This window comes from Coregonus lavaretus (genome assembly GCF_964263955.1).
Source record: "Coregonus lavaretus genome assembly, chromosome: 23".
In the NCBI taxonomy this organism is placed as follows: domain Eukaryota; kingdom Metazoa; phylum Chordata; class Actinopteri; order Salmoniformes; family Salmonidae; genus Coregonus; species Coregonus lavaretus.
The window spans coordinates 18,883,071-18,896,054 of NC_140010.1; the positions used below are offsets into that span (position 1 = coordinate 18,883,071).

Below are 12,984 nucleotides of genomic sequence, written 5' to 3' on the forward strand. Positions count from 1 at the left end.
ATCTCCTCCTCATGGACTGCACCATATTTGCCAGTTCTTGCTGTGAGACGTTACCCCACTCTTCCATCAAGGCACCTGCAAGTTCCCAGACATTTCTGGGGGGGGGGGGAGGGCCCTAGCCCTCACCCGCCGATCCAACAGGTCCCAAACGTGCTCAATGGGATTGAGATCCGGGCTCTTCGCTGGCCATGGCAGAACACTGACATTCCTGTCTTGCAGGAGATCACGCACAGAACGAGCAGTATGGCTGGTGGCATTGTCATGCTGGAGGGTCATGTCAGGATGAGCCTGCAGGAAGGCTACCACATGAGGGAGGAGGATGTCCTCCCTGTAACGCACAGCGTTGAGACTGCCTGCAATGATAAGCTCAGTCCGATGATGCTGTGACACACCGCCCCAGACCATGACGGACCCTCCACCTCCAAATCGATCCCGCTCCAGAGTACAGGCCTCAGTGTAACGCTCATTCCTTCGACGATAAACGCGAATCCGACCATCACCCCTAGTGAGACAAAACCGTGACTCGTCAGTGAAGAGCACTTTTTGCCAGTCCTGTCTGGTCCAGCAACGGTGGGTTTGTGCCCATAGGCGACGTTGTTGCCGGTGATGTCTGGTGAGGACCTGCCTTACAACAGGCCTACAAGCCCTCAGTCCAGCCTCTCTCAGCCTATTGCGGACAGTCTGAGCACTGATGGAGGGATTGTGAGTTCCTGGTGTAACTCTGGCAGTTGTTGTTGCCATCCTGTACCTGTCCCGCAGGTGTGATGTTCAGATGTACCGATCCTGTGCAGGTGTTGTTACACGTGGTCTGCCACTGCGAGGACGATCAGCTGTCCGTCCTGTCTCCCTGTAGCGCTGTCTGAGGCGTCTCACAGTACGGACATTGCAATTTATTGCCCTGGCCACATCTGCAGTCCTCATGCCTCCTTGCAGCATGCCTAAGGCAAGTTCACGCAGATGAGCAGGGACCCTGGGCATCTTTCTTTTGGTGTTTTTCAGAGTCAGTAGAAAGGCCTCTTTAGTGTCCTAAGTTTTCATAACTGTGACCTTAATTGCCTACCGTCTGTAAGCTGTTAGTGTCTTAACGACCGTTCCACAGGTGCACGTTCATTAATTGTTTATGGTTCATTGAACAAGCATGGGAAACAGTGTTTAAACCCTTTACACTGAAGATCTGTAAAGTTATTTGGATATTTACGAATTATCTTTGAAAGACAGGGTCCTGAAAAAGGGACGTTTCTTTTTTTGCTGAGTTTATTAGAATCGCCCTTCATTCAAGCTACAAACCATAAATTGATGCAGGAGGAAAAGCAGTCATTTCTGATTCAAGAGAGATGAAAATGTATTCAACTAGGACTACTCTACATTCTACAACTGTTCAGAGCATAGGCTGTCCAGTGGTGACAACACAAAACCCATTTCGTCAAATAAGCCCTGTTGACGTTTTGAACTTTCTCAGGCCTATCTCTCCTGCACCATTCTGTGAGGTAGCCTTTCTAACACAAAAGTGTCCAGGCTCTCTGTCCAGGCTGTTGACCTGAGGGCCTCTAATGTTATTCTGGCCAATTGTGCTACATTATGCTGTCAACACATTTCCGGTGCTGGCGGCTGGATGGGCCTAATCACGACTGTCAAACTGGGGTCTACTTTCCATGAATCTCCCCCCACCACCCAAATCTCTCCACCAATCCCCCATTTAGCTCCAGACCAGTCCCTCCCAGCACCCCAGCCGTTTGACACCCTGATTGACACACAGTATGGTGCCGTTTAACCTGCCCTGGACCCCTGCTAAGACCCAGCAATTACCACCTCACTTAGAGCCAGAGCGTGTGCAGATTGCAGTATCCACTTGGGCAGGCCCACACAGCCCACTTAATAAAATCCCCATCTCCTCCCAATCACACCCACAAAAGTATGACTCAAAACAAAAACAATTAAACAAAACAGACAAACAAACACAGATTAAACCTTCTGCCTTAGGCTGCAAAGGTAGGCCAAGTTAAAGCACTGTACATTGGGTTAATGTTACATGTACATAGCCTAGCAATGGATTCTCTCTGGCGGATAAAAGTTTGGTACAGTGAGGGAAAAAAGTATTTGATCCCCTGCTGATTTTGTACGTTTACCCACTGACAAAGAAATGATCAGTCTATAATTTTAATGGTAGGTGTATTTGAACAGTGAGAGACAGAATAACAACAACAAAATCCAGAAAAACGCATGTCAAAAATGTTATAAATTGATTTGCATTTTAAATGAGGGAAATAAGTTTTTGACCCCCTCTCAATCAGAAAGATTTCTGGCTCCCAGGTGTCTTTTATACAGGTAACGAGCTGAGATTAGGAGCACACCCTTAAAGGGAGTGCTCCTAATCTCAGTTTGTTACCTGTTTAAAAGACACCTGTCCACAGAAGCAATCAATCAATCAGATTCCAAACGCTCCACCATGGCCAAGACCAAAGAGCTCTCCAAGGATGTCAGGGACAAGATTGTAGACCTACACAAGGCTGGAATGGGCTACAAGACGATCGCCAAGCAGCTTTGTGAGAAGGTGACAATTGGTGTGATTATTCGCAAATGGAAGAAACACAAACGAACTGTCAATCTCCCTCGGCCTGGGGCTCCATGCAAGATCTTACCTCGTGGAGTTGCAATGATCAAGAGAACGGTGAGGAAGCAGCCCAGAACTACACGGGAGGATCTTGTCAATGATCTCAAGGCAGCTGGGACCATAGTCACCATGAAAACAATTGGTAAGACACACTACGCTGTGAAGGACTGAAATCCTGCAGGCAGCGCCCGCAAGGTCCCCCTGCTCAAGAAAGCACATATACAGGCCCGTCTGAAGTTTGCCAATGAACATGTGAATGATTCAGAGGAGAACTGGGTGAAAGTGTTGTGGTCAGATGAGACCAAAATCGAGCTCTTTGGCATCAACTCAACTCGCCGTGTTTGGAGGAGGAGGAATGCTGCCTATGACCCCAAGAACACCATCCCCACCATCAAACATGGAGGTGGAAACATAATGCTTTGGGGGTGTTTTTCTGCTAAGGGGACAGGACAACTTCACCGCATCAAAGGGACGATGGACGGGGCCATGTACTGTCAAATCTTGGGTGAGAACCTCCTTCCCTCAGCCAGGGCATTGAAAATGGGTCATGAATGGGTATTCCAGCATGACAATGACCCAAAACACACGGCCAAGGCAACAAAGGAGTGGCTCAAGAAGAAGCACATTAAGGTCCTGGAGTGGCCTAGCCAGTCTCCAGACCTTAATCCCATAGAAAATATGTGGAGGGAGCTGAAGGTTCGAGTTGCCAAACGTCAGCCTCGAAACCTTAATGACTTGGAGAAGATCTGCAAAGAGGAGTGGGACAAAATCCCTCCTGAGATGTGTGCAAACCTTGTGGCCAACTACAAGAAACGTCTGACCTCTGTGATTGCCAACAGGGGTTTTGCCACCAAGTACTAATTCATGTTTTGCAGAGGGGTCAAATACTTATTTCCCTCATTAAAATACAAATCAATTTATAATATTTTTGACATGGGTTTTTTCTGGATTTTTTTGTTATTCTGTCTCTCACTGTTCAAATAAACCTACCATTAAAATTATAGACTGATCATGTCTTTGTCAGTGGGCAAACGTACAAAATCAGCAGGGGATCAAATACTTTTTTCCCCTCACTGTATTTTGCCATTAAGGGGGAGTTGTATTAGGCTACTATAGGTTCTCATCCACCATTCCACTATTAGCCTCTCACTGTGAATTCACCAGTCTCTTCTCCTCTGGTGACACATTGATAGGTGAATGATGGATGATTAATAATGAAAGTTCATAATTAACACAGTGACATCAATCATCACTCTGCCAGTGCACTTCACAAAGTCTAAGCGGTAAAAAGGGGGCTGCCGTGGCATGGCCCTGTGGTGATTCTGGTGGTCTGGTCTCCAGCGAGAGAGCCATGGTTATTTACCACTCGGATGCTCCATCCGGGGCTACCGCAGCCGGAGGAGAGCTGCCTTGTCTTTGGGACGTCCCACCCCTCTGGCTGGTCTGGGGACCAGGAGGGAGAGCTCACACTGCTATGTGGGCTCCCATGCCATGCGCCCTAAGGTAAAGGTAGGGGGGTCGGGTTGGGTGGGTGAGAGAGTGGGAGAGGGAAGGAAGGAGGGCGACAAAATGCAGCAACATAAAAACCAAGCCAGCGATGGTGAAAACATAAGAGACAGTGATGTTAGAGATGCAGTGAGTTTAAAAAAGGCTAGTGGCTGAAGAAGCTTGCTGGAAGATTCAACACACCCCATGTACAAGCAGAGTTAATGATGCTGTTCTGATTCGGGGTGTAAAACCAGCATGATATGATGATGCACATGATACTTTATATATTGAAGCCAATCCTAGAGATCTCTCATGCATAGGAGTTGAGGCATGTTTGGAGGTAGACATTCAGACAGTGTTCGCATGGGTGAAGCAGAATTGTGTTAGTCGGCACAGCAACCTTGAGTTCACACAGCACAGCAGCATTCGCCAAGGTAACGGCACAGTGCAACAGCAGCAGGAGGAGGAGCAAGAACTCAGCATCCTCTCGCCATGGCAACTGCGTGTCACTGCCTCACTCATACCACTGGCTTTTTGACAAAACAACGCCTGGTTATGTCAGGCAGCACGACTGACAGAGCATGCCTCTTCGAGATAGAAGCATACTACACTTGAAGACACTAAATATAACTGTACACAAGATTGCACTGTTTTCACATTTCCACATTAGATCTCCTCCAGGCCTGAACTAACAAATTAGTCTGAGTCTACACCCACCGTTTATTTAAGCAATAGGATACATCTGGAGAGAAAAACACAATGTTTCAAGGCTTAACTCTCCTCAGTCTCAGAATCATCCATAATGTATCATAGCCATGGGTGTGATTAATATCCCAGTTCTAAACACATAGGATTTGTCCCAACCCGCATACAGTGTCTCTGATTAGTGGCTTGATGAAAGTGGAATGTGCTTAAGAAAACCCTAATAAAAGGTATTCTAAGGAGAATGACAAGTGAACAGGCGTGTAGCCGTCATCAGAGAGGAACTGCCTACAGCACAAGGCATGTACTAGGATTTCCATGGAGAGGGCACATTAGTCTAGGACAGGTGCAATTTCATGCTTGATGTTATACTGTAGGGCTTGTATATAGGATATATGGATCTATATAAAGTTGTCTATTATTACTGTTTATGTATATTGGCAGTGTGCTCCTATAGGGCTGTGGGGCAGTGTGTGTGCACGCGCAGAGTGGGTCAGAATGAGCAGAAAAAGTGAGATAACGTATGGTAGATTATGTAGAGGAGGGGTAAGGTGTGTGAAAGGTCTTGATAAGGGTGTTTGCATATGGCCTAAGGAATACAACTATATAAGCATTCTCATTCTGCACAGTGTGACTTTTAGAGTCCAACAGACCAAGTGAAAACTGAGGGGGAGGTGTGAGAACAGCCTTGACCTCTGCTGACGATACAGTTAAACATCAAACACAACAGACAATGGTTCTCAACTGCCACCACTGGCAAGTTCTCTGGGTTAAGTGTCCTCTGCAGCAGCAACACTTGTTTTGTTCATATTTCAAACCACTGACATCAGAGTCAAGTCACCGCTCTGGGAAAGAGCATTCAGAATGCTCCTCCACCTCTCATCATCAGATACGTATACTCACCCACACAATGACCAAACAGAGGATCACTGGCTTACACCAATTACTCTAGGGTTTTCGACCTGGGATTATAGATGCTTTTTGAAAATATAATAAATACAGACCTATATAATACATAAATAAATTATACATAATTAAATAAATGAGCAAATAAGAGATTCTAAAAGAGATTCTGTAGCTCTGGGATACCACATGAACACCCTTGAAATACTAAGAATAACACATCAAGGCGGCTTAGATTTTAGACGAAAGCCACAGCACCCACCCAGCACCACCAATGTCTTACCTGCTTCACCCTGGGTCTGCCTGGGGAGAACTTCCTCTTGGAGATGGCTGGCTTGCCCATGCCAATCTTAGGGGTAAGTGGTATGACGGTGGTGGAGGAGAAGCTACTGCCGTTTTCCCCTAGGGTAGGGTGGGAGGGGTGGTGGTGCTGGGGAGGCTGCCTGGGAGAGGGACCCCTGTTCCTAGGGGAGGAGTGGGTAGGGGAGGCAGCCATCTCTGCCAGTCTTTCCATAGATGTCTTGTAGGGCTTGTCATTGATGGGGGGGCTGAGGTAGGAGAGGTTAGGCTTGCTCTCAGTCTCAGGGGTGGTGTCCATCTCTTCCAAGGCACAGGCCACTGCCGAAACCCCACCAGCCAGTATCCCAGACATTTGTTTCTCCCTCCAAGCCTCCTTCGCTGCAGTCTCCAGACCTGAAGGACCTTCAACCTGTTCCACTCCTGAAGGCTCAGAGGCTGAGGCCTCCATGGGTTCTTCCTTGATGGTTACGGATGCAGTACTGGGTTCTTTGGTGGTGGTGGTGGTGGTGTGTGGTATCATGGCCTTGATGTCCTCTGTGCTGGGTCTGGGTTTGACCACCCTCTTTTCAGAGGAGGGTTCCATCTTTGCTGGCTTGGTCATTCCTGTTGTTATATCCTGTGGCTGCTCTGGCTCTGCTAGAGTCTGATTTGGCAGATGTATGGACTGCTCAGGCTCCTGCTTGTTCAACCTGGGAGACTCAGGACTCTCTGTTGAAGTAATCAGGGTCTCTGCTGCTGGTTGCTTTTCTAAGAAAGTGAACAGAGATCACATCACACGACACGTCAATATAATGTCATCCTGGAAACCAATCGATGATAAACTAGAACGGCTGTACCATACAGGCTAATTTAACACTAATATGTCAAGCAACAGAAGTTGCCTAAGCTAAGCTGATGTAGGGCCTATTAAAGAACGACTACCAATTATTGTGAGGAAGTGGAAATAGAAGTACAAGAAGAACTATACATTGAAAGTAAAGCTAATATTTGGCTATAGTAATAGATTAAGGTAGTGGTGAAACCAACCTGGATGTAATTGGCTCAGGTCCTTGTTGACAGACACCTCATCAGTCCCTTGCTCCACCCCCTTAACAGCAGCAGCTCCCACCGACACACCTGGGAGAGGAGGAGGAGGTGAGAAAAATCAAGTTGCCATCATCAACTGTTCATATGGCCAGACTCAGCCTCTTACATAACTATTATCTGGGTAAAGATTAGTCATAATTTTCATCTCAGGATATGGATATAATGAAACATTAATGGAATGAAAATGACAAAGAGGGTGACAGAGAGAGAAAGAGCGAGGTGAAAGCGAGAGAGAGATGAGACCGAGATGAGAGCAAAAGAGGCGAAAGAAAGGTGAGAGCGTGGTAAGAGTGAGAGAGGTGAGAGTGAGAGATAGAGAGGTGAGAGCGAGCGAGATAAATAAATTAATAAATTAAAGAGGGGGCCAATACAGGTGTAAATATTTCCCAGCAAGCTTGGCAGTGAAATTAGTCTGTTTTAACTGTGCATTATTTCAAATTACACCCTTAGTCCCAACAGCCAAAGAGGCATAGCTTTTTGGGCCAAACAGAAATACATCATACCAGCTGTATTTCTGTATTTTGAAAAATATATATGATGACGGCACGTGTTTCCTTGCAGGTAAATAATAATAATAATAATATGCCATTTAGCAGACGCTTTTATCCAAAGCGACTTACAGTCATGCGTGCATACATTTTTGTGTATGGGTGGTCCCGGGGATCGAACCCACTACCTTGGCGTTACAAGCGCCGTGCTCTACCAGCTGAGCTACAGAGGACCACAGGTAACCATGGTTAACAGAGGAAGAACAATGACTTCAAGCACCACCCTCCTTTTAAAGCTTCCAGTCTGTTATTCTAACTCAATCAGCATGACAGAGTGATCTCCAGCCTTGTCCTCGTCAACACTCTCACCTGTGTTAACGAGAGAATCACTGACATGATGTCAGCTGGTCCTTTTGTGGCAGGGCTGAAATGCAGTGGAAATGTTTTTTTGGGGGATTAAGTTCATTTTCATGGCAAATAGGGACTTTGCAATTAATTGCAATTCATCTGATCACTCTTCATAACATTCTGGAGTATATTCAAATTGCCATCATAAAAACTGAGGCAGCAGACTATGTGAAAATTAACATTTGTGTCATTCTCAAAACTTTTGACCACGACTGTAGATTCCTGAGGATTTTTATTTACTTGATCTAAAAATCTACTGGCCCAAATATAATTTCTACTGGCCCGGACATGGTGTAGTTCTTAAATGCATTGGGGTCATGCAGAGACTATAGGTTGGCATGCTCTCTCTCTATTTATCAACGTCTTCGTTTTATCCTCGCTCTACTCTTTTCACTCAAATTTATATTTCTCTGGACATGGTTCTACAGGACCTCCACCAGCCGAAAAAGCGAAGTAGTAACATTAACACTATGCCATCTAATTGCAGTCGCTGTACTCATAATATACAGGAGAACTATCGCCTTATGGTGAGGATAGCAGTGTTGCAAGCACAGCTTCAGATGCAATTGTTAGGAAATTTAAGTGTAGGAAAGGATGAAACAGCGTCTGTGCCTCCAGTAAGTACAGATAGTAGTATAAATTCCCCCACACAGTCCCCGCAGCTGGACAATTTTCTCAAGGCTTCTGGAAAGAAATGCTGTTGCCATGCTCAACCAGTGTTGCTCATTCAGCCGACAAACTTTCAACCGGTTCTCCCCATTAAGCAACGAGTCGGAGTCAGAGGCCGAGCTTCTCAGGTCTCTCCTCCACCCATTATGGGGTCTGAGCCGTCAAAGCCTCTCACCATTAGCTCTGAAAAATTGAAAACCCTAGTCATTGGCGACTCCATTACCCTCAATATTAGACTTAAAAAGAATCATCCAGCGATCACACACTGTTTACCAGGGGGCAGGGCTACCGACGTAAAGGCTAATCTGAAGATGGTGCTGGCTAAGTCTAAAACTGGCGAGTGTAGAGAGTATAGGGATATTGTTATCCACGTCGGCACCAACGATGTTAGGATGAAACAGTCAGAGGTCACCAAGCGCAAAATAGCTTCAGCGTGTAAATTAGCTAGAAAAATATGTCGGCATCGAGTAATTGTCTCTGGCCCCCTCCCAGTTAGGGGGACTGATGAGCTCTACAGCAGTCTCACAACTCAATCGCTGGTTGAATACAGTTTTCTGCCCCTCCCAAAAGATTGAATTTGTAGATAATTGGCCCTCTTTTTAGAAATTACTGCGTTTTGTTCTTTGAGCTTCTAGTCATGAAATCTATGCAGCCTACTCAATCACTTTTTATAGCTACTGTTTACAGGCCACCTGGGCCGTATACAGCGTTCCTCACCGAGTTCCCTAAATTCCTATCGGACCTTGTAGTCATGGCAGATACTTCCAAAGTTGTGGCAAAACCTTCAAGCTGCGTACTGGACCATATTCCAACTAAACTACTGAAAGAGCTACTTCCTGTGCTTGGCCCTCCTATATTGAACATTATAAATGGTTCCCTATCCACAAGATGTATACCAAACTCACTAAAAGTGGCAGTAATGAAGCTTCTCTTGAATAAGCCAAACCTTGACCTGGAAAATGTAAAAAAATTAAATAATTCGGCCTATATCGAATCTCCCATTCCTCTCAAAAATTTTTGAAAAAGCCGTTGCGCAGCAACTCACTGCCTTCTTGAAGACAAATAATGTATACGAAATGCTTCCGTCTGGTTTTAGACCCCATCATAGCACTGAGTCTCGTGGAGGTAGTAAATTACCTTTTAATGGCGTCAGACCAAGGCTCTGCATCGGTCCTCGTACTCCTAAACCTTAGTGCTGCTTTTGACACCATCGATCACCACATTCTTTTGGAGAGATTAGAAACCCTAATTGGTCTCCACAGACAAGTTCTTGCCTGGTTTAGATCTTATCTGTTGGAAAGATATCAGTCTCTGTGGATGGTTTGTCCTCTGACAAATCAATTGTACATTTCGGCGTTCCTCAAGGTTCCGTTTTAGGAACACTATTGTTTTCACTATATATTCTACCTCTTGGTGACGTCATTCGGAAACACAATGTCAACTTTCACTGCTATGCGGACGACACATTGCTGTACATTTCGATGAATCATGGTGAAGCCCCAAAATTGCCTACCCTGGAAGCCTGTGTTTCAGATATAAGGAAGTGGATGGCTGCAAATGTTTTACTTTTAAACTGGGACAAAACAGAGATGCTAGTTCTAGGTCCCAAGAAACAAAGAGATCTGCTGTTGGATCTGACAATTAATCTTGATGGTTGTAGAGTCGTCTCAAATAAAACTGTGAAGGACCTCTGCGTTACTCTGGACCCTGATCTCTCTTTTGACGAACATATCAAGAATATTTCAAGGACAGCTTTTTTCCATCTTCGTAACATTGCAAAAAATCAGACACTTTTTGTCCAAAAATGATGCAGAAAAGCTCATCCATGCTTTTGTCACTTCTAGATTACACTACTGCAATGCTCTACTCTTCGGCTACCTGGATAAAGCACTAAATAAACTTCAGTTAGTGCTAAACACAGCTGCTAGAATCTTGACTAGAACCAAAAAAATGTATCATATTACTCCAGTGCTACACTGGCTTCCTGTTAAGGCTAGGGCTGATTTCAAGGTTTTACTGCTAACCTACAAAGCATTACATGGGCTTGCTCCTACCTATCTCTCCGATTTGGTCCTGCTGTACATACCTACACGTACGCTACGGTCACAAGACGCAGGCCTCCTTATTGTCCCTAGAATTTCTAAGAAAACAGCTGGCTTTCTCCTATAGAGCTCAATTTTTATGGAATGGTCTGCCTATCCATGTGAGAGACGCAGACTCGGTCTCAACCTTTAAGTCTTTACTGAAGACTAATCTCTTCAGTAGGTCCTATGATTGAGTGTAGTCTGGCCCAGGGGTGCAAAGGTGAACGGCAAGGCACTGGAGCGACGAACCGCCCTTCTACCTACCCTCTATCCACTGGGATTCTCTGCCTCTGACCCTATTACAGGGGCTGAGTCACTGCCTTACTAGTGCTCTTATATGCCGTCCCTGTGGGTTGAGTCACAGACGTGATCTTCCTGTCCGGTTTTGCATCCCCTCGGGCTTGTGCGGTGGAGGAGATCTTCGTGGGCTATACTCAGCCTTGTCTCAAGAGTAGTAAGTTGGTGGTCTGTTGATATCCCTCTAGTGGTGTGGTGGCTGTGCTTTGGCAAAGTGGGTGGGGTTATATCCTGCCTGGTTGGCCCTGTCCAGGGGTATCGTCGGACGGGGCCACAGTGTCCCCCGACCCAACCCTGTCTCAGCCTCCAGTATCTATGCTGCAATAGTCTATGTGCTGGGGGGCTAGGGTCAGTCTGTTATTTCTGGTGTCATTCTCCTGTCTTATCTGGTGTCCTGTGTGAATTTAAGTATGCTCCCTCTAATTCTCTCTCTCCCTCCCCTCCCAGAGGACCTGATCCCTAGGATCATGCCTCAGGACTACCTGGCCTGATGACTCCTGGCTGTCCCCTGTCCACCTGATCGTGCTGCTGCTCCAGTTTCAACTTTTCTGCCTGCAGCTATGGAACCCTGACCTGTTCACCGGACGTGCTACCTTGTCTTGCACCGGCTGTCTCTTCCTCTGAATGCTGAGCTATGAAAAGCCAACAGAAATTTACTGCAGAAGTACTTACAGTGGGGGAAAAAAGTATTTAGTCAGTCACCAATTGTGCAAGTTCTCCCACTTAAAAAGATGAGAGGCCTGTAATTTTCATCATAGGTACACGTCAACTATGACAGACAAATTGAGGGAAAAAAACTCCAGAAAATCACATTGTAGGATTTTTTATGAATTTATTTGCAAATTATGGTGGAAAATAAGTATTTGGTTACCTACAAATAAGCAAGATTTCTGGTTCTCACAGACCTGTAACAACTTCTTTAAGAGGCTCCTCTGTCCTCCACTCGTTACCTGTATTAATGGCACCTGTTTGAACTTGTTATCAGTATAAAAGACACCTGTCCACAACCTCAAACAGTCACACTCCAAACTCCACTATGGCCAAGACCAAAGAGCTGTCAAAGGACACCAGAAACAAAATTGTAGACCTGCACCAGGCTGGGAAGACTGAATCTCCAATAGGTAAGCAGCTTGGTTTGAAGAAATCAACTGTGGGAGCAATTATTAGGAAATGGAAGACATACAAGACCACTGATCATCTCCCTCGATCTGGGGCTCCACGCAAGATCTCACCCCGTGGGGTCAAAATGATCACAAGAACGGTGAGCAAAAATCCCAGAACCACACGGGGGGACCTAGTGAATGACCTGCAGAGAGCTGGGACCAAAGTAACAAAGCCTACCATCAGTAACACACTACGCCGCCAAGGACTCAAATCCTGCAGTGCCAGACGTGTCCCCCTGCTTAAGCCAGTACATGTCCAGGCCCGTCTGAAGTTTGCTAGAGTGCATATGGATGATCCAGAAGAGGATTGGGAGAATATCATATGGTCAGATGAAACCAAAATATAACTTTTTGGTAAAAACTCAACTCGTCATGTTTGGAGGACAAAGAATGCTGAGTTGCATCCAAAGAACACCATACCTACTGTGAAGCATGGGGGTGGAAACATCATGCTTTGGGGCTGTTTTTCTGCAAAGGGACCAGGACGACTGATCAGTGTAAAGGAAAGAATGAATGGGGCCATGTATCGTGAGATTTTGAGTGAAAACCTCCTTCCATCAGCAAGGGCATTGAAGATGAAACGTGGCTGGGTCTTTCAGCATGACAATGATCCCAAACACACCGCCCGGGCAACGAAGGAGTGGCTTCGTAAGAAGCATTTCAAGGTCCTGGAGTGGCCTAGCCAGTCTCCAGATCTCAACCCCATAGAAAATCTTTGGAGGCAGTTGAAAGTCTGTGTTGCCCAGCGACAGCCCCAAAACATCACTGCTCTAGAGGAGATCTGC

General features: G+C 45.9%; 1 protein-coding gene across 1 annotated transcript in view; it reads right to left on the reverse strand.

Annotated features, from left to right (window-relative positions):
* LOC311098987 (histone-lysine N-methyltransferase 2C-like) overlaps positions 1-12,984 on the reverse strand; it is a 120,458-nt gene that overhangs the window by 39,042 nt on the left and 68,432 nt on the right. The window contains exons 12-14 of the mRNA XM_084139566.1: positions 7,031-7,120; positions 5,988-6,751; positions 3,975-4,109 (exon numbers count right to left, since the gene is read on the reverse strand). Coding sequence (XP_083995692.1) covers positions 3,975-4,109; positions 5,988-6,751; positions 7,031-7,120 — 989 coding nt within the window. The remainder of the gene's footprint in view (positions 1-3,974; positions 4,110-5,987; positions 6,752-7,030; positions 7,121-12,984) is intronic.